Here is a 22325-nt window from a genome sequence, read left to right as displayed (position 1 = left end):
TCAGACTTTATTTTGGGGGGCTCCAAAATCACTGTAGATGGTGATTGCAGCCATGAAATTAAAAGATGCTTACTTCTTGGAAGGAAAGTTATGGCCAACTTAGATTGCATATTGAAAAGCAGAGACATTACTTTGACAACAAAGGTCCGTCTAGTCAAGGCTATGGTTTTTCCAGTGGTCATGTATGGATGTGAGAGTTGGACGGTAAAGAAAGCTGAGCAGAGTGCCGAAGAATTGATGCTTTTGAACTGTGGTATTGGAGAAGACTCTTGAGAGTCCCTTGGACTACAAGGAGATCCAACCAGTCCATCCAAAAGGAGATCAGTCCTGGGATCAGTTCTTTGGAAGGACTGATGCTGAAGCTGAAAGTCCAATACTTTGGCTACCTTATGCGAAGAGTTGACTCATTGGAAAAGACCCTGATGCTGCAAGAGATTGGGGGCAGGAGGAGAAGGGGATGACAGAGGATGAGATGGCTGGATGGCATCACCAACTCAATGGACATGAGTTTGAGTGAATTTCAGGAGTTGGTGATTGACAGGGAGGCCTGGTGTTCTGTGATTCATGGGATTGCAAAGAGTCAGACATGACTGAGCAACTGAACTGAACTAATATTTGATTATACCTGCAATTTTGGAATATATAATTTAGGTGGTAGTATGATGAATGAACAGGAGAAATGGGAGACAAGTGGGACCTATCTGGTTACTGGGACATTTCAGGCTAACAAAGATGAGGGTCTGCACTGTGACAATGGCAGTGAAATTAAAGACGAGAATGTATAATTTGGGATTTGACATAAGGATCCTTGAAGAAAGGGAATGGTACATCCAACAAAATGAAGAGTTCCAAAGAATCACATAGAGAGACAAGAAGGCCTTCTTAAATGAACAGTGCATAAAAATAGAGGAAAACAACAGAAGGGGAAAGACCAGAGATCTCTTCAGGAAAGTTAGAAATATCAAGGGAATATTTTGCCCAAAGATGGGCACAATAAAGGACAGAAGTGGTAGAGATCTAGCAGACAGAGATCTGAAGACGAGATCAAGAAGAGATTGAACAAACACACAAAGAACCGTACAAAAAAAAATCTTAATGAACTGGATAACTATAATGGTGTGGTCAATCACCCAGAGCCAGACATTCTGGACTGTGAAGTCAAGTGGGCCTTAGGAAGCACTGCAGTCAATAAAGCTAGTGGACCTGATGAAATTCCAGTGGAGCTATTCAAAACCCTAAAGGATGATGCTATCAAAGTGTTGCATTCAATATGTCAGCAAATCTGGAAGACCCAGCCAGCAGTGGCCACTGGACTGGAAAATCTCAATCCTCATCCCAATTTCCAAGAAGGGTAGTACCAAAGAATGTTTAAATGACTGGACAGTTGCACTCAATGTCCATGCTAGTTTAAGGTCATACTTAAAATCTTGCATGCTAGGCTTCAGCATTACTTGAACCAAGAACTTCCAGACATCCAAGCTGGGTTTAGAAAAGGCAGAGGAACCAGAGATCAAATTGCCAACATTTGCTGGATCATAGAGAAAGCAAGGGAATTCCAGAAAAACATCTACATCTGTTTCATTGACTACGCTAAAGCCTTTGACTGTGTGGATCATAACAAACTGTAGACGCTCTTAAGGAGATGGGGATACCAGACCATCTAACCTGACTGCTGAGAACACTGTATGCAGGTCAAGAGGCGACATTTTGAACCCTATGGAACAACTGTGTGGTTCAGGGTTGAGAATGGCATGTAACAGGGCTGTACTGCCACCCTCTTTATTCAACTCACATGCTGAGGACTTCTTGAGAACGTTTAGGCTGGATGGGTTGCAAGCTGGAATTAAGATAGGTGAGAGAAACATCAACAACCTCAGATATGAGGATGATACTACATTAATGGCAGAAAGTGAAGAGGAACTAAAGAGCCTCCTGATGAGAAGAAGGAGAGTGAAAGAGCCGGCTTAAAAGTAAACATTGAAAAAAAAAAAAAAAAGATCATGGCATCCGGCTCCATTACTTCATGGCAAATAGAAGGGGAAAAGGTGGAAGTAGTGACAGGTTTCCTCTTCTTGGGCTCTAAAATCAGTGTGGATGGTGTCTGAAGCCATGAAATTAGAAGATGATTGCTTCTTGGCAGGAAAGCTGTAAGAAACCTAGTCAGTGTGTTGAAAAGAAGAGACATTACTTTGCTGATGAAAGTCCATACAGTCAAGGCTATGGTCTTCCCTGTGGTCACTTATGGTGGTGAGAACTGAACCGTAAAGAAGGCAGAGTGCCAAAGAATTGATGCCTTTGAACTGTGGTGCTGGAAAGGACTCCTGAGAGTCCCTTGGACAGCAAGGAGATCAAACTCGTCAGAAATAAACCCTGAATATTCACTGGAAGAACTGATGCTGAAGCTGAAACTCCAGTATTCTGGTCAACTGATGAGAACAGCCAATTCAATGGAAAAATCCCTGATGCTGGGAAGGATTGAGGGCAGAAGGAGAAGAGAGTGTCAGAGGATAAGATGGCTGCATGGTATCAATGAACATGAACATGGGCAAACCTTGGGAGACGGTGAGGGACGGGGAGGCCTGGCATGCTGCAGTCCATGGAGTCGCAAAGAGCTGGAGATGACTGGGTGACTGAACAACAATAACATCCTTGAAGTATATATCCGTCCTCCAGAAAGACAGACTGAGGCACTGTACTCCTCTGCTCGGGACCTAGCACACTCCGGGTAGCTAACTCCAAGCACTGACTCAGCAGTTTGCTCCCCAATTCCCTTTGGTATCAGGTACACCTCTCAGTCTTCCTTGCTTGTTCTCTCTTTAGCTAGGAAGATGATATTTGGAAATGACCCACTTTTCAGTAGTCATTAATACTGCCTCTCTTTGCTTCTCTGCATTTGACCTTAACTTTCATTTCTGGGCTCAATCACTTTTCTCTCAAGAAGAACAAGTCAAAGTCATCCTAATAGGTTGAAGAGTCTCTTTTACTTCCTGCAAGGGACTAATACTGCTAGCAGTGTCCTAAAGACCAGTGGTAGAGTCACCGCTTTGGCAGATCATTACACAAAGAAGTGAGACTCTCAGATGGCATCATGTCAAGAAGTGCTGGCTGGTTTGAAATGGAAAATGAGTGCCTTGGACATCCAACAGTCAGTCAGAAATTCAGGTTAAGCATTTAGAAGGGATGTCAGTCCACAATTCTTAAAGCTGGCCAGTTATGAGACAAGCCTGCCTAGGAGATTGTGCTGTTTTACACAGGGTCAAAAAGTTCAAAATCCACCAGCACCACAGTTCAAGCTGGTGGATTCCAATAAACAGAAGAAGTTACTGAAAACCAGTATCTTGTCAAGTTGAATCAGTCAGGAGCCAGACACAATAACTACCTTTTAATCCCAGAAAAGGAGGCAGCAACCTTCTGCAGGCAGGAACAGAGGCCATTTCTTTGTTCAATAGTGCAGGCACCAGGCAGCAGCCCCAGGGAATGAACAGGCTGTGGACTGAGGATGCTGTTTTGCCAAAGGGCAAGACACCAGGGCACCCCGGAGAAGCATGAATGACCTGGATGCACATTTGAAGACAGAGAGGCTGGCTCTTGAGAGCTTCTGAATTGCTCTGCTGTTCATTTGACTTTAACTTCCCTTTCTGCGCTCAATTGTTCTTCTCTCAAGAAGAATAAGGTAAAGTCCTGCTAATAGGTTGAAGAATCCCCTTTACATCCTGCAATAGACTAATACTGCTGACAGTGTCCTAAAGACTAGTGGCATAGTCACCCCTTTGGCAGATCAGTACACAAAGACATGAGACACTAAGATGGCATTGTGTCAAGATAAGGGCAGATGCGTTTGCTCTGCTGTGCAAAGTCCTATGTACATAAGGATCAAGATGTATTTTGTGTCCATTTTCCTGATTAAAAGAGAAGTAGAGGAGTAGACAGAACAAACCGAGTGACTCTCCACCTACTCAGAAGAAAAGCTCTAGGTTGAGGAGAAAGATGGGATGACACACACACACAAATCTCAGGCAGAATACCAATTTGCATAAACACTGGGAAGACACTTCGTAAAAATGAAGAGGGAAGAAATCTTGATTTATTCTCAGATACAGACGGAGAAATGATGATTTAGTAGAAAAGAGGAATCTATACTCACAAATCCTCCTCTCATTGAAGAGGCAAGTAAAATGTGTTTGTCAGATCACAGCAGTGGTTTGTAAATGTTCTCATTCTTTTCCATAGGCAAAAAAAAAAAAAAAGACTAATTAAAATGCAAAGATTCTCCTAACTTCCAATTTATTCAATTTCTTCTGTGTCTTTCCCCACCAAGATGCAATCCTAACACTAACCCTTTGATTCCTTATCAAACCTTTAACTAGCCCTCATGGGAAGCTGGTTTTGAAACGGTTCAAAGTTAGGCATCGCATAGAAGAAGAAACAGGGCAGAGAAACTGGAGCCCTCCCCAAGTGGGATAATGAGCCCTAAATAATTGACAGTGGAGTCTAGAGCCGGTGAGCCGGCTCTGCTGCCTATGGCTCCTTCTCTAATCAAGGCAACGCTCTCCCTCATTCCTGAAAGGAACTCGCATAGCACATTTACCAGTGCTCGTAGGTCAGACTCTGAAAATAGAAAGGTAATGGATTTGATCTTTGTGAGGGGTTTTTCTTTTTCTTCATAAAAGGCACAGAGCACAATCAAACAATAAAGGGAAAGCCTCACTTTCGCAGATGATCTGAAGGGTGATTCAGAGTGACGGCTGACAGACGATGGGCGCCTGAGTGATAAGGGCTGCGATGACATGTAAAGGCTCACGCTTCATGCAGGATAAGCTTTCTGTGTTTACTGAGTGTCAGCACCCGAAGGTGATGAAACATCGGGTAGGTGATCTTTGCAAGGCAGGGTTCCTGAAATGATCTACCTGAGCCCAGACAACTGCTTTGATTCTCCAGTTGGACCGCTTTATTCCTCTCTTAAGCACTTGTTATCTCTCGTGATTTTATCAACTCCTTACCTCGTTTATCTGCATTGACCTGATAGGAACTCAGCTCTGCATAGTTGGAATATTCTGCCAAGCTCTGTTGCTCCCATCATTTGGCCAACTACGCTGCTCTCCTGAGGACCTTTTCTAATAGGCTCCAGCAAACTCGTCCTGTAACCCTTTATTCTGTCACGTTTCGCATACCTCATGCTTTTGAGGTTCTTCATTATTTCCTGTTTGACCTTATTTCCCCTTATTTTCCACTCTTACCTTGTCATTTCCATTTGGTGATAAGGAGTTTACAGATGAGGAAGGCAAGACATGAGCTGTCATGTAATTTAAGATTAAGCGTATTTAAATAATATTAGGCACAGTAAGCTTTTACATATACCATCTCCTTGACACTGCAAAATCTGTAATAATTAAACACAGCCTCAAAACAATGGTGCATTTACAAGGAGGCACTAGGGCATAAGAAGCTCACCATGAGTTAGACTGAATCTGCCCTGTGTATTCACATACTTAGTTATCTATGAAATCCCACAGCCTGGTCCATCAGGTGCCTTTGTGGTCCTGTATTTAACGTTAGGTAGTTAGAATAGGAAAAAAGAGCCCAGAATGGCAGTGATGAAAAGACAAGGAAGGGAAAAGCTTGCAAAAATAGAACAAAGGAAGGTCCCAGGAGGACTGGAGTGAGGACCACAGGTAAAACAAACAGCACTCTTGGCTAGCCTATTTTACATAGGGCAGGCCCAGGGGGAGGAAAAAAACATAAAAAGAGGAGCCAAAATTGGGACAGAGGCCTCTCTTCTTTTTGTGTCTTTTGGGTCAGCATGCCCTCATGCCTCAAGGATGTATTTTCCTTTACTTTCTAAATAGAACTGAGCTGTAACATAGAGCTGAGCTGTAACACAGAGCTGCAACACTGGTCCATCTGTCGCTTCAAATTTTTGTTGCAACGAGACAGAATCGAGGAAATTACAAACTATCCCCAAACTTAGTGAGCTTGCTTGTTGTATCCTGCACTTCAAAGGCTTCTGTTCATGCATCATTCAGCAGTAAATGTTTACTGAGCATTCACCATGTGTCAGGCACAGGGGTACAGTGGGGAGCACAGAGCAACGTGGCCCCCGCTCCCACAGAGCTTATATTCTAGAGAGACAAACGTCATAACATAATCATAGTTCAGTTCAGTTCAGTCGCTCAGTCGTGTCCAACTCTTTGCGACCCCATGAATCGCAGCACGCTAGGCCTCCCTGTCCATCACCAACTCCCAGAGTTCACTCAGACTCACGTCCATCGAGTCAGTGATGCCATCCAGCCATCTCATCCTCTGTCATCCCCTTCTCCTCCTGCCCCCAATCCCTCCCAGCATCAGAGTCTTTTCCAATGAGTCAACTCTTCGCATGAGGTGGCCAAAATACTGGAGTTTCAGCTTTAGCATCATTCCTTCCAAAGAAATCCCAGGGCTGATCTCCTTCAGAATGGACTGGTTGGATCTCCTTGCAGTCCAAGGGACTCTCAAGAGTCTTCTCTAACACCACAGTTCAAACACATCAATTCTTCAGTGCTCAGCCTTCTTCACAGTCCTACTCTCACATCCATACATGACTACTGGAAAAACCATAGCCTTGACTAGACGGACCTTAGTCGGCAAAGTAATGTCTCTGCTTTTGACTATACTATCTAGGTTGGTCATAACTTTTCTTCCAAGGAGTAAGCGTCTTTTAATTTCATGGCTGCAATCACCATCTGCAGTGATTTTGGAGCTCAGAAAAATAAAGTCTGACACTGTTTCCACTGTTTCCCCATCTATTTCCCATGAAGTGATGGGACCTGTTGCCATGATCTTCGTTTTCTGAATGTTGAGCTTTAAGCCAACTTTTTCACTCTCCTCTTTCACTTTCATCAAGAGGCTTTTAGTTCCTCTTTGCTTTCTGCCATAAGGGTGGTGTCATCTGCGTATCTGAGGTTATTGATATTTCTCCCGGCAATCTTGATTCCAGCTTGTGTTTCTTCCAGTCCAGCGTTTCTCATGATGTACTCTGCATATAAGTTAAATAAGCAGGGTGACAATATACAGCCTTGACGTACTCTTTTTCCTATTTGGAACCAGTCTGTTGTTCCATGTCCAGTTCTAACTGTTGCTTCCTGTTTCCTTTCCATTATGTTTTTTCAGGAAACATAATCACACATAAATGTAAAACGAGCAGTAGAAAGATGCTGTGAAGTGCCTGTGACAGGCAGATGTGACCTGATCAGAGAGCGGAGAAGAGAAGCCTTCTCTGGGGATGAGATGTTTGAGCTGGGATGAGAAGGACAAGGAGGAGACAATCTGATGAAGAGGAGAGGGAAGCACGTGAACTATCAGAGACTGAGAGAGCCTGGTTGTCAGCTGCATGGAAAGCAGGGGAGCCCAGGTGAGCCAAGCTGGGGAGGGAGACAAAGCTGGAACATGCAGGGCATGGATAGCCTTGGGTGGGTCTGATCTTTACCCTGAAAGAAATGGGGTGACAGTGAAGGTTTTTAAGCACTGGGCAGATAGACCCAAAAGGAGCATTTTCAAAAGGAGCCACTTTATCTAATAGACAGGGGGAGGGGGGAGGTAAATACCTGTTGATTTTTATTTTCAAAGCTTTCATGGCCTCTTGATCTTCACATTTACTTAAAAAAAAATGCATTCTGTATCTCCAGCTTAGACTACTAAGTATTTTAATAGAAGCATAAGCCTTGAGGAGAAGGAGAAAGAGAAAGAACAGATGGAAACTCAGGAGTATTGAAGCAGGCACTTTCCCCTTCCTAGAAAATATTTTCCCATTTTACAGATGAATAAAATTGATTCTATTAAATAACTGATGGGATATGTGGACATGCTATCGTTCTATGAGTTGCTAGAGTTGATTCAACTGGTCATGCTGGCTAGGAGGACACTTTTTCCCCAATGTGTGTACCCCTGAAGCTGCCCACAGGAGGCCTGGTATTTGGTTGGAGCTATAGAAACAGCTGTATGACAGGGTAACTCGTCCAAGGTCAGAGCTAGATAGTGAGTGAGTTGTTGAGCCAATGTTTGAATATCAGGTCTTCCAGGCTCCTGCCATTTTTAGTACCCCATATTTCCCAATAAGGGAGGAGTAGACAGAGGAAGAAGGAAAGGGAACAACGTAGGGAGTGGCCTAAGAAGTCACTAAGACAGATAAGAACTTCCCTCTAAGCCAGCCTTCAAGTTAAGGAAGAAACTGAGTGAATGTAAGTGACAATGAAAGTATCTTAGATTAGACGATTAAACATAAATGAAGTGAATGTAGTTCTTCACAGACATATGTCAGTTACCAGAGACAGACTCTTCAAGCCAAGACCCATGGATGGGTGTATCTCACTGTTTTTAACCTTTTTCCTCCTGTGGGGAAATTCTGTGTGAGAGAGTCTCTTGTTGCTGAGAGAGACAGATTCTTTGCTTTGTTTCTCTAGACTCAAGGGCATATTCATTCAAGACAATATGTCATGCTACTTAAACTCAACGAGCTAGATATGAAAAGGGCTCCTCCCCAGATTCAGGCAGCTATGCAGGCCCATGCATTCACAGCCTAGACAGACAATACTGGTGCATGGAAGACAAGGTTGGGTTCTTCTGCATGGTCAGCAGGAATATGCACCCTACTAAACATGGCCCCTCTCAGAACTGATTTCTCTAGGATCTGGCAGGAGATGACAAACACAAAATCATTTTGGGCCATCAAAATAAGTTTTCTAGGAGTGAAAACCATCTTTAAAATTTCAAGTACAAAGAGGAGGCAGAAGATCAAAATTTTCCCAAGATTTTCCTCACCATGCACAATGCTGAAACATTTTGAGCAGTCCTGCATTTGCTTCTCCTAAAAGTTACACCAGTAATACTGGAGTAAGAAAAAACAAGAGTACTAGTTACACCAGCATACTACTGGCTGACTGCACTGGGTCCCCAGACCCTGGTCCCTGGAATAGGAGCTGCTTCCCCATCCCTGCCCTCAGCCATTCTGCCTCCCCCTTGCTTTAGGATTTGTCTACAATAGATGACAGAAATGGGGTAGCTGTGAACCCCACACCTTCTGGAGACTTGTTTGGCTTGTGCAGGTTTTTTAAATGAAATTTTTTTTTTCAAGTCTAATTAATTCTTAAGAATACAGATTTTTTCTTTCTCTTGAAAGTTAGAAGACTTAAAAGGAGGAAGACAGCATTCCTACAGATTCACAGTTGGCCTTGGCAGTAGAGGCTGCTCCTTAGGAAGGCCAAAGGCCCTGTGTTCTTCACTTGTTCTGTTCCCTACCTGGTTCCTGCGGGCAGTGAATCTGTGACCACCCCTAAGCTTTGTGAGACTGTGGGCCAAGCAGAGCTACTGGAGTGCAGGGGAGGCAAAGAGTGGCTGGGGGTGAGGAGGGAGCCATGCTTTTCTCTGCCCAGAACCCAGCAGAGTGCACATCACAGGGGCTAGACACCTTGGGCCCACCCAAGGGCCAAGCTGTGGAGGTCTCAGCAGGGCTGGAGCAAGAACTCATCAGTGGCTATATGGGCAGAGGGCAGTGGAAATGGAGTTGGAGAAGAAGACAGGCTACAGAATGACTGGAGCTGGCACATGTAGGGTATCCCCTGGGGTTCTTACATAGAGACACTGAGAGGGAGATTAATTGCCAATTCTAAGACAAGAGATAGTTTTAGCAACCATAATTTGGTCATTAAGGATATATGTGACATAAACTTGCTTTAGCAAAATGCTAGGTTAGATACCCCAAATTACCATTGCTGAACAGGCAAGAAACTAAAGGCTCCTCTGATGCCAAAAACAAATTGAATGCAGGTAGGACTATTAGGAGGCAAACAAATGCCAAATGGAGTTTTACCTTTTTCTGGGAAACCTGTTTCCATTTTGATGGATGGACATCAAGAGTAGAAAATACAGCTTGGCACTATAAATGAGGAGTTAAGTAGGAGATACCTGCATAAACTGGAAACCCAAAGACTTATTCAAAGTAAGCTAAAAAGAACAAAAAGAGTGAGACAGAAAAGGAACAGAATAAACAATAGGATCAAATAAAATTATTAGTAATCAAAATTAATGTAAATTGACTATAATGATTTAGTGAAGACATATTGTTTAAAAAATACAAAAATTGATACATAGACCAGAGAAACACATAAAATATAAGGACACAGAAAGTTGAAAGCAAAGGATAGAAGACACACCAGATAAGGAAAACTAGTGCACTTACTAAGATCGGACAAAACAGACTTGAAAGTAAAAAGCACTGACAGAGACGTGATAGGTTGCTGCATATGATAAAAGATTCAATTTATCTGGAAAATATAACAAATGTCTGAGTACCAAATAACACAGTAAATATAAAGTGAAGCTTGACAGATCAAAGAAAAATGTACAAGATTTTTAACAAAAAAATGTTTAAAGCACCTAGTTCAATATATAACATATCAGATAGACAGAAATTATTGAGAATAGAGACTATTTGAATAACACAATACCTAAGCTTCATCCAATAAACACAGCTATAGAATACTGCACTCAATAATTACAGAATGCACATTCTTTTCAAGCACATATGGATCATATAAGAAACCTGAATACAAGAGCTCGAAGAATACGCCACAATAAACTTGAAAGATTGAAATCATATAGAATATATTCTCTTATGGCAATAGAACTGCATTAGAAATCAAGAAGAGACAACTAACCAAAAAATTCCCATACTCTTAGGAATAAAAACCAAACACATCTTCTAAATAATCCACGCATGAAAAAAGAAACAGTGGAATGAGTCATAGTGGAAATCAGAATATATTTAGAACTTTAAAAAAATGAGCATACTATATATTGAATCTACAGCCTTAAATTTGTACATTATTAATAGAAATAAAGAAAACTTCAGAACTACTGATCTAAGCATTCAACTTAAGGAACAAGAAAAATAAGAAGAGTTGACCCAAAGAAAATGTAGGCAAGGAAATATCAAATATAAAAATAAATGAATAAGCCAGAGAACAAATATGTAAGTTGGTTCTTTAAAAGAATTAAAAAATGGCCAAATCCCCTGACATGACTGGCAAAGAAAAACAAAGAATACATACATATGCAATAGTCAGATAAATGAGAAGGGAACATAAACATAAATCTTTAAATATTAAAAATATAATAAGATACTATTATAGAAACTTTGAAAACTAAGATGAAATAAATTATCAGAAAAAATTATCAGAATTGACCCAAGAAGAAACAGAGAATCTGAAGAATACTCTAATTATTATAGAAATGTAATGTAGTTTAAAATTTTTGTACAAAGAAAATATACTAGACCTGGATGGATTTACAGGTTCATTCTACCAAACAGTCAAGGACAATTCTCAACTTACATAAGCTTTTCCAGAAAACAACAATGATGACAATAACAAAAGAGATTATTCTTTCTCACTTAATAAGACTAGTATAACACTAATGTTGAAATTATTCACCAACACTTCAAGAAAAGAAAATTACAGGCTAATCTTACTGAAGAATGTAGCTGCAAATAGTTTAAAGGAAATAACAGAAAATTGAATTGAATGATACATCAAAAAATTATCTTGAATAAATATAGCTTATCTGAGGAAATCAAGACTGATTTAACATAAAATTCCATTAATATATGAACAATATTCTTAATTGTATTAATTAGCATATTAAAGGGAAAAGATTATATGCTTTCTGTGGATGTACAAATAGTTCACAAAATTCAACATGTATTCATAATTAACTATCTAGCAAACTAGTAACAGAATGGAATACTCTTTTTTTAAAATTTATTTTTAATTGGAAGATAACTGCTTTAAGATGTTGTGTTGATTTCTGCCATACAACAATGTGACTCAGCCTTGAGCATACATATATCCCCTCCCTCTTGAACCTCCACCCCTCCCCACCCCCAGTTCTACCCTTCTAGATTGTCACAGAGCAGCGGGTCGAGCTGCCTGTGCTGTATAGCAACTTCCCATAGCTATCTATTTTAATATGGAAATGTATATGCTTCAGTGCTACTTTCTCAGTTGGTCCTGTTGTGTTCACAAGTCTGTGCTCTGTGTCTGTGTCTCTATTTCTGTCCAGCAAATAGGTTCATCAGCATCATTTTTCTAGACTTCATATATATGCATTTATATATGATATTTTTCTCCTGACTTACTTCTCTCTGTATAACAAGCTCTAGGTTCATCCATCTCAGTTCAACTGACTCAAACTTGCTCCTTTTTAAGGCTGAGTAATATTCCATTGTATATATGTACCAAAACTTCCTTATCCATAGAATGGAATATTCTTAATTGATAAAGCTTATTTATATAAACTCATTCAACATTATGCTTAATGGTGAAAGTGTTACCTTTAAGATTAGAAATAAATATGAATGCTTGTTTGACCACTTCTATTTAGCATCATACTGAAAACCAAGTAAATAAATATATAAAATAATAAAAATAAATAAAAGGACTTAAAAGAAAGACACAGAAAATTTGAGTATCTATGTAGAAAATCTAGAGGAAGTTACAGATAAGTTATTTGAAATTAATATGAATTTAGTAATTTTGTATGATACAACTGATCAATATAAAGAAATCAGCTGTTTTTCTTTTCATTGGTACAGTTAATTTCAATATTACATCAAAATACAAGAATAAAAGTATTAAGAAAATGTGCAAATGCTTTGAATCAATCTATCAAAATTATGGAAAATACTATGAAACTTTAAGCACTTTATAGAAAAATCAAAACAGATTATATCATGCTCACAGATAGACTCAATATTATAAAGATATAAGGTTTTCCACTTTTATTTATAGATTCCAAGCAATTCCAATAAAAACCCCAATAGGACAATAAACTGCTAAAATTTTATATGGAAGGGCTAAGGTCCAGGAAAATTCAAACACTCCTGAAGAATTAAGATGTACGTCTGGGGATGAGGGGATATGAAGTTTCTCCATCAAAACTCAAGACTTATTAAAAGGTAGATAAGTATAGTATTGATGTAGGTATAGACAAACAGACCAGTAGACCAGTATGCTGCTGCTGCTGCTGCTGCTGCTGCGTCGCTTCAGTCGTGTCCGACTGTGCGACCCCATAGACGGCAGCCCACCAGGCCCCACCGTCCCTAGGATTCTCCAGGCAAGAACACTGGAGGGGGTTGCCATTTCTTTCTCCAATGCATGAAAGTGAAAAGTGAAAGAGAAAGTGAAGTTGCTCAGTCAAGTCCGACTCTCTGCGACCCCATGGACTGCAGCCCACCAGGCTCCTCTGTCCATGGGACCCTCCAGGCAAGAGTACTGGAGTGGGCTGCCATTACCTTCTCCGTAGAGCAGTATAAGGAATCTATAAACAGTTCATCGTATTTACTACGGAGCTGTCACCGCAGATTGCAAGGAAATGAGAGAATACCCAATAAACGATGCTGTGACAGGTGGTTATCCATATGGAAAAACTGAAATTGGATTTCTTCCTTTTTCCACACACAGAAATCAATTCTACCTAATTAAAGACAGATATGAAAAGGCATAATTATAAGACTTTTAGAAGAGGATGTAGGGGGTCTTCAAGAATTTGACTTAGGGAATGATTTTTCAAAGATGGCACAGACAGCAGAAATTATAAAAGAAAAGTCTGATTAAGTCAATTACACTAAAATTAAGATCTTCTGTTTATGAAAGGGCATCATAATGAAAGTGAAACTACAAGCTATAAGGTGGAACAAGATATTTGCAACATATCAATCAATGAAAAACCATCATCAGGAACATATAAATACTTGGCTCAAAATCAATATGAAAACACGGAATGATTTAACAGAAGATAGGGTAAAGATATGAATAAATATCTTTATTTGGGAGGAAATAAAGCCCAATAAACCTAAGAAAATAAAGTAAATATTACTTGTAATCAAGAAATAGGTTTATATTTGCATTTATATATAATTTTCTACCTGCCAGAATAAGAATTTAAAAGCCTGAAGTACAAGTCTTGTGAGGATGTAAAGTAAGGGAAACTTTCATATTGCCAGTATGAGTATAAATCTGTACAACCACCTAGGAAAATATCTTTGTATTATTTAGTTAAATATATGCTCTCCTAGGTATATAGTCTAGTCTAGAGAAAGTTGTGCATATGTGCAGCAGGAAGTATATACAAGGATAGTATTAGTTGCAAAAAAAAAAAAAAAATTGGAAAAAATCCAGTGTCCACTAATACAGAAAACAACTCTCAATTTATAACTAATGGAGACTGTAGCATATTCATACCATGGAATAATTTACATCTTCATGCATCAACTTGGATGAGTGTTATGAACATAATGTATAAAAGTAAACCACAGAGAAGAACATGTACAGTAAGATTCATTCATGTAAAGTTCACTAGGTGTACAAAACTAAATGATACAGTTGAGAGGTACATTCATGTGTGGTAAGAACCGAAGGAATGATAATATTTAGGGTGCTGGTTACCTCTGGGGGCTGGAGAGTGGGAGGAGAATGGAATCATGGGAGACTGGAGATGTTCTGCTGTTTTAAACTGGGATAAGGGCTCACGGGTGCCTGAATCATTGTTAGTGTTCATACTATTACATATGTTAGAAGTGTTCTTCTGGTTTTATGTTTAATTAAAGCAATATAAAGTAGAATACTTTCTTTCTGTAGTCACAGGCTAGCCGTGTCTGGTCCACAGGGGAGGTGATGAATCTAAGAGAAGCTGCCATCAGGGAAGTTGCTTTTTCATTAAAAAAGAAAGAAAATGATGGGTAAGCAGTATCTTTTTCACACACTGTTGTGCCTTACAAATTTTTGTAGGTGATCCCAAGGCCCACTGCTGGTTGACTTTGTCACATATGAGTTTCAGGAAGAAGATAAACCATTTTATAAATAAGTTTATGCAATGCTAAGTAGGCGCAGATAGCTACTACCCAGTTATTACAGTGGCGAAGCGAAAAGTGATATTGTTTCTTTAAAATAAAAAAAAGCATTTTATGGAATAGGGAATGTATTATACTTTTATGGAAACAGGAAAATAGTTTACCTTTTCAAGGTAAATATTCAAGGAAACATTTTACCTTTCAAACTTGATCTCTTTTCAGATGTCTTCTGACTTGACTCTCAGATTTTTATTTAAGCACTATCTCTTCCCTCCAGAAGTCTCTTGATTTCTTAGATTTCTGCTTCACTGAGCTTCACCAGTAAATCACTTCATACATTCATTATTCTTTGCCTCTGTTTTCTATTTTTACTCAGTTTTTAATTAGATTGTATCCCTTAGAGCTTTGTACCAGAGATTTATTCATCAGTTATGAACATTTTATCCCTCTCAACTTTATTAGACTCTTTTATAAACTTAAAAAGTCTTCCTTTAAAAACAGATTATTAATATTTTCTAATCCTTAAACTTTTCCTTGAAATTTGAATGTCATTTGTGTTTCTCTTCTGATGTCACCCTTCTTGAATGACTGAGGAAGAGCAATCAGACAAGATGATTATGTTTCTATTTCCCATTCCCCTTATTTTCTACATTTACAGATTGTTTTGTGTGTTTAATTTTTATTACATTGTGTTAAAACATTAGTTAGCAATTAAAGTAAAAACTTGCTACTCTCTAATTTTTTAAGTAAAGTCAGTATTCCATGAAATTATGTTTCACATTGTTTTTCTTAGTGTTTATTCTAATTGCACTATGCCATTCAAGTTCCATTTCATGACATATTCTCATGTATAAGTCTCTCAATAACATAAGTCACTCATAAATTAATGCCTCCCTTCTTTGTTTTAATAAGAAAAGTCAATTCTATTTCCCGAAAAACTGCTTACACTTTCCCAACAACTCTATATGGTATTAATAGATATAATCCTTCCTGTTTCATAGGTATTGATGTCAAATAGTTGTTGGTGGTGGTTTAGTTGCTAAGTCGTGTCCGACTCTTGTGACCCCATGAACTGTAGCTTCTATCCCTGGGATTCTCTGGGCAAGAATACTGGAGTGGGTTGCCATTTCCATCATGTTTGCTTATTCTGGAGATTGAGAGCAGGGCTGCAGGTTTAGAAGGGATCAAAATAGTTATATTTTTAGTAAATCTTTAAATTCATTTATTGTTATGTTATACGTTTCTGATAAAGGTATTTTTAGAACCTTTTAAAATAAGCATCAAATTGATCTTCTGAAAAAGATTTTCTTATCCTCTCCCCTGTATCTGGACTTGCCTTGTAAATTTGACCCTCAGAAAGAGTCATTATTTTCCTCACTACTTTCTGATTGTGGTTTGCTTTTGGTATGTTCTCATATTTTGAGGGAATCCATTGACCTTACTAGGAAAAGTACTATCGGAATGCTTGCCTGATCTGACTCTTGTTTTATCAAGTGGAAAGAAAAGTGTTTATTTAACCAAAAAATTGAGTAAGCATATAATACTTTCCAAGGAAGAAGAAAAAAATAAAAAATCATGTTCTTTGCAAGTACTTCTTAATCAATTTGAAAGTCAGACAGTCTAATTTGCCAAAGATCTCTGCTAAGATAACTGTCTCTGCTACAGGTGCCCAGAAAGACTAGAGTGAAATAATTCACCTGGGATCCACTTTTGGGATATGCCTACCTGTCTCTCACCAAATCAATGAGAGAACCCCTGAGGAGAGAAGATCTTTGGCATTTCTCTTGGATGCCCAAGAGGTCACTCAGATGCCTAAGCACATTCTTTACAAATCCATATCTGTGGCATCATTTATTAGACTCCCCTGTGTAAGGGGGGATGCTTTCACACTGGTGCTAGCCACCTTCTTTGACTCTTACTTTACCTGGCTTCTCTGTAATCTCAGCAAAGTCCTGTACTGCTAAACTGGCACAAACCACCACTGTCCTACAAGCAAGACTAACATAAAACACTCAGGAAAAGTCTCAGGTTCAGAGGCTAACACCTGTGTATTAACTCAGTGTTCAAAAGTAGTGTTACAGCCCTAATCCTCAGGCACAGAAATTCATTAACTGTTAAACGAAATGATTTTTCAGAATCATCTGGCTCTTGTGTAGTAATTCTGAGTTGGGCAATTTTACTGTACTGAGTTTCATCTAAGACACCCTGCTATTACCAGATACTTCCTGACTTTCCCTTCTATTTCTGATGACAAAAAAGGTGGGGGCAGCTATACACTGTGTTCCAAAATTGCTTGATCACGAAGAGCATGTTTAGTCAATAATGCATTAAGAATGAAGGTGAAGAAATCACAATTAACAAGGAGAAATGTGCCTGATTGGTTTAAAGGTTGGGAAAAACCTGTGCTAGCTTCTCATCTTGAACTTATTTTTAATGTAGCTCATGCATGTCCAGTTCACCTACTTTTCTCAGAGGTCTTGGAACTTTCTAAACCAAGCCATAATACCCATGGAATGAGCAGCTGCCTTATAAGGATCATCTGCACAGATTTTTAAGATACATATATCAATATGTAGATCTTACCACTGTTGCCCAGATTCATATATACACAGATATAGATCTGGGCAACAATGGTATAAAGGGAGGATGTTATAGTAAGATGAAAAATGAATTCCTAATTACTTTTATTTGTTAAAATCCCATATTGGTATCCTATTTGTTATCCAGTTTATGCATGATTTTAAAGTAATCAAACCACTGAGTTGTGCAAATATTAATCTATCCTATTCCTTGTTGAAATAATTTAAACATATCTGTGAAATAAACATTATTGCTAATTAGTAAATACTAATGAAGGCAGAAAAGATTAGCTTTAAGTGATGAAATTTGATATCAAATATGAAAATAAAATCTGAATTAATTATGTGCTATGATCAAGAACAATTGCTGATCTTTAATTTTACAGATACAAAATATTTATCAAATTCAAAGTAGCTAATACAAGTACTTTTGAACTTATATGGTGAAGTAGTTTCCTTCCCTGACATGGAGTTTGTCACCCTAGACAAGTTCTCTGTTGGTGCCATAAGAATCCATGAGTTAAAAAAAAAAAGTCTGAATGTTAAGTATAACCATAACAGCAGAAAAAAGTCATCCATTCATCCCTGACAAGTCCTAGCCTTATTCTAAAGATCAGAGATAAAATCAACCAGTAAAATCTGATCTACAGAATTTCTGTGACTCTAAAGTGACTTGTTTTCCTTGGGAATTAAATGTTAGAAAATATATATGTCTATATTAGTCCAAAATAAAGACCCATAATATCTAAAACTGGCCATAATAACTTCTTTTGGACAGCTTGTACACAGGAAGAATACGTTGCTATATAAAAATGACACTGAAAATGAGGAAATATTGCTGATTTTTATAATCGTTGACAAGGAGTGAAAGTACCATTTTTTGAAACCCAGGTAGAAGACTCATTTTTATCACCTGCCAGAAGAAAAACAGCTTTCATAAAATTGAGCACCTGTCTACAGAATCCTAAATCTGTGTTTACATGGATTTAGAGACCTGAGGTAAACCAGTGGACAGGAAAACTCCCTGGACAGGATCTAGGGGGAATGAACAGAGCCTGGGTCTCACACGTCCTCACTGTGCCGCACCTATGTCACCACAGCTTCCCTCTAGCTCAGTGGTTCTCAAACGTCACCTTGCAGCAGATTCATCGGGAGATGGACCGCACGAACACAGCCTGGTGGCCTTAACCCTAGAGTTTCTGATTCAGTGGCTCTGAGAAGCACATCCAGGAGATGCGGCTCCATGTTGTGCTGCTAACTAACATGTCCCCTCTAGGGGAAGCGGATGCCAGGGGACCACACAGCAGAGAACTACTGCTCTGGTTTAAATTCTGCAAGAAAGAATATTCATTTTTAAGTGAGAGTGCTTCTATATGTAGGCTTCTGTGCCTTGGGAGAACTGAATGTATTGAAAAGTCAACTAGACTATTTGTTATAAAATGTGGCCACCTTTTGGGACCCACAGCTCTAAAATCCGCTCATGGGCTGGTGGGGGGGGGGGGGGGGCCCCTCTCATGGAGCTCTGGTCATTTTACTTCAGCTTCTGTGCTGTGCTATGCTCACCTGCACAGCAAAGATTAATTTCGTTCTATTGAACCACTTGTGAGTTGGCTTTGCAGCATGTTAAGAAAGTGCCCTTCTGTTTAGGGAAGCTGGGAGCCAAGAAACCAGGTAGAGACTAATCCTAAAACCACATGCAGAGGATGTTAAGAGGAGGTTGGGGCTAAATCAGGGCAGGTGCTGTTATTCTCTGCAGTCAGCCTTGCCTGGGTTCAAATCCCCTGGAGACTCCCCAGTTGTCAAAGGATTGTGAAGGGAGGGAGAAAAACAGACACATTTGCACTTTATACTTTTGCACTGTGGATGACTCACTGACTCGAAAATGAGACTACAGGAAAGGCAGACCTGGTGGCAGGAATAACAGGTTCACTCCATCGCCAGGAGCAATTGGTTGGTAAAACAGTAGAAGAATCTGAGGCTCTAGAACTCAAGAACCACAGCTTTTCTGTATTAACTTAACGGGCAAGGAGGGAGGACAAGAAGTCTAGATTTTACTTATAATAACTAACCTTTATTTGTGCTTTCTGGATGATATTTTATAGAGAGACTGACTAATGTTCTATACTTCTGTCAAGTGTTGCTTTGTACCCCTAGGTGAAGAATTAGTTATGCATCAACTAGATGCCTCAAAGTAACTATTAGATTAAAAATCTACCCTCAACTTACACTCTAATTGGAAAATTTTTGGCTGCTACCATTTTAAGGGCGACATGTATCCAAGAAGCTTCATCCCCCTTTCTCCTGCTTCTTTTTACCCAATATCAAACCCAAAGTCAGTCAACTCAAAAGAAATATTTCCAAAGAAATACTAAACCATATGAAGAAAAAAGCATGATGCTAAAAATTAATTTCAAAAGATTCAATCTCAGATGAAAACTCAATCCTCAAACCACACAAAAGATTATGGAGCCACATTTGCATTTCAAGGTATCTCTTAGACTTGTTTACTTTGTCCATTTTCTTTAAGTTGCTCTTTAGAGAAACATATACATAAGCCATTATACTGAGAGTTGTCAATTAGAAGACATAAGAAAGAAAATGAGAGATAAGTCTTAAACAATGTTTGGCCAAACCTTTACAATACTGGACTGCGAAATGGAAAGAAGGCAACATGTAAATCAAGTCAGTTTGCTTAATAGTGGGCTTTAGCACTGCATCAATACCACAATAGGTGTTTCTTTCAGAATTAAGCAATTTTATAAAAAGAGAACATTCTTACCCTCATCCTTCCATTCCTTATTGCTGGCCCATCTTCTGCTAATCTCAGCACATACAAATCCATTTTGTACTCCCTTCCTCCACGAATGCTGAATCCAAATCCTTTGGCTCCTTTCTCCATGTCCACAGTGAAATAATCAAAATCCTTTGGGGTTGGGGAGAAAGTGGAACGAACAACGGTTTAATATCAGAGAAGCTTCTGCGCTCAGTCCCTCTGTTCTCCTCTCTCATAGTTACTGTGATCCAACTGACAAGGTATCATGAGGAGTAATCTGAATTCAAGACAAAATTCCAAAGGTTTGAGCAGATTAGAACAGTTTCCTTGGTCATTAAAAGAACTGCTGCGTAGCTTGTGGACTTTAGTTCTTACCATTTATGTGGAAAACATGTAACTACTGCACACAGGCCTCAGTGGTATTATCTCTCTGAATTTTCTCATTCATTGCTGCTGAGCACCATAAATAAGAGAATTATAGGTCTGCTGATTAGAAAAACGAAATAAATGTAGTGGGGTCTTTGAGGTACCTGGGGCTGCCTGTAGTCTGACAGAGGGAACTGTCTGGTATCTGGGGAGTGCTGCCTGTAGTCCAGTAGCGGAGGCTGCCTGTAGTCCAAGGGTGGGGGCTGCGGGTAGTCCCCTCCTGGGGGTTGCCTGTAGTCCAGTGGAGGCTGCCTGTAGTCCGTGAATGGAGGCTGTCGGATGTCTGGTTTCACATCTTGCCTCGCTTTTACTTCTGACCTGTAACTAGATGAATGGAAATGATACTTGCTTTGGTATCTCAGGATTCTAAAGAGATTAGAATAATCTTAGGACCTCCAAGCATGTACAGGCCACACCTATTGGTGGTTCTTTTGCATATTCAGGATCACAAGAAGATTAAATAAATGATAAGCATTATTTTAAAATCTTTGACAAATGTCATATTATATACTTTTCACTTGGCCACTTAAGAAATCAAAGTAAAAGTGATGGTCAATCAGAACTTTATAGACCACCTTCTTTGACATGCCTGTTTAAAAGCTGTGCCCCTGCAGCTTAACTCACATACTTAACTATACATACCCAAATAGCAGATTCTCTTAATATCAGTAAACTCTTTGAATTTTTCTCTTTCTCTCTCTCTCTCACACATATACAACATTCATTACTTCATGAAAAGACAATTTAAGTGATCTCTAAATACCCTGTGCTGTGTGCTTAGTCTCCTGGTCCTGTCTGACTCTTTGTGACCCCATTTTAGACCACCAGGGTCCTCTGTCCACGGGGATTCTCCAGGCAAGAATACTGGAGAGGATTGCCATGCCCTCCTCCAGGGGATCTTCCTAATGCAGGGATCAAACCCAGGTCTCCTGCACTGCAGGTGGATTATTTACCATCTGAGACACCAGTGAAGCCCTACAAATATCTAATTAAAGGTTAGTTTAACCTGTTAGCTTGAAGAATTTTGAGTATCTTACAGAGGTTAAGGGAGTGAAAGTAAAGTATAATCACTAACTACAATCAGGCAGAAAGTCACTGTTCAGTTCAGTCGCTCAGTCATGTCCGACTCTTTGCAAAAGAGGCCAAAACTAGTTTTTTAGTTCTGTTTTGTAGATCCAACTTGCTCTAAAATGAGGAGTTTCCAGGTCCCGAAAGGGCTGAAGAAGTCAATGCCTACCGTTATGGGATCATTAATAAGATAAAGCAAAAAAATTATTACCATGTGTAGAGGCTACTGAACTCTATAGTTCGCTGCCAATTGCCAGAACAGTGTTCTACATAATGAGCTACTTAGGGATATAGGCTGATTAAAAAATACATTCTGTATAATAATAATTTTATCTAGAGTTAATATGGAGGATTTGAGAAAATGTTTAGCAACAAGGAAAAACTCAAATATCTCAGGAAAATGGGTTCAAAACCAGCAGAATTTTTACCTCTCACCATCTAAGACTAGATGAGTTCTGGTTTTATTTGTTTTTTACTGACTTATGGTCCGATGAGTATTAATCATTTTACAGAATGACTCCCTTGAACAACTGCCATTAGTGTAATCTAAGATTTGTTGAGGGCACACTGACAGGAAATGGCAATAGATGTGTTTTTATTT

At 39.2% G+C, this 22325-nt stretch overlaps 1 protein-coding gene across 5 annotated transcripts in view; it reads right to left on the bottom strand.

Moving 5' to 3' along the window:
- The window catches only part of MAGI2 (membrane associated guanylate kinase, WW and PDZ domain containing 2), a 1505066-nt gene that overhangs the window by 114670 nt on the left and 1368071 nt on the right, over positions 1-22325 (bottom strand). For all 5 annotated transcript variants that reach the window (XM_060414641.1, XM_060414642.1, XM_060414643.1 and 2 more), the window contains 2 exons: positions 20761-20980; positions 20237-20380 (listed from right to left, as the gene is read on the bottom strand). In XM_060414641.1, coding sequence (XP_060270624.1) covers positions 20237-20380; positions 20761-20980 — 364 coding nt within the window. The remainder of the gene's footprint in view (positions 1-20236; positions 20381-20760; positions 20981-22325) is intronic.

The sequence above is a fragment of the Ovis aries genome, chromosome 4 (assembly GCF_016772045.2).
Source record: "Ovis aries strain OAR_USU_Benz2616 breed Rambouillet chromosome 4, ARS-UI_Ramb_v3.0, whole genome shotgun sequence".
Classification (NCBI taxonomy): Eukaryota; Metazoa; Chordata; class Mammalia; order Artiodactyla; family Bovidae; genus Ovis; species Ovis aries.
This window is presented reverse-complemented; position numbering and strand designations above follow the sequence as displayed.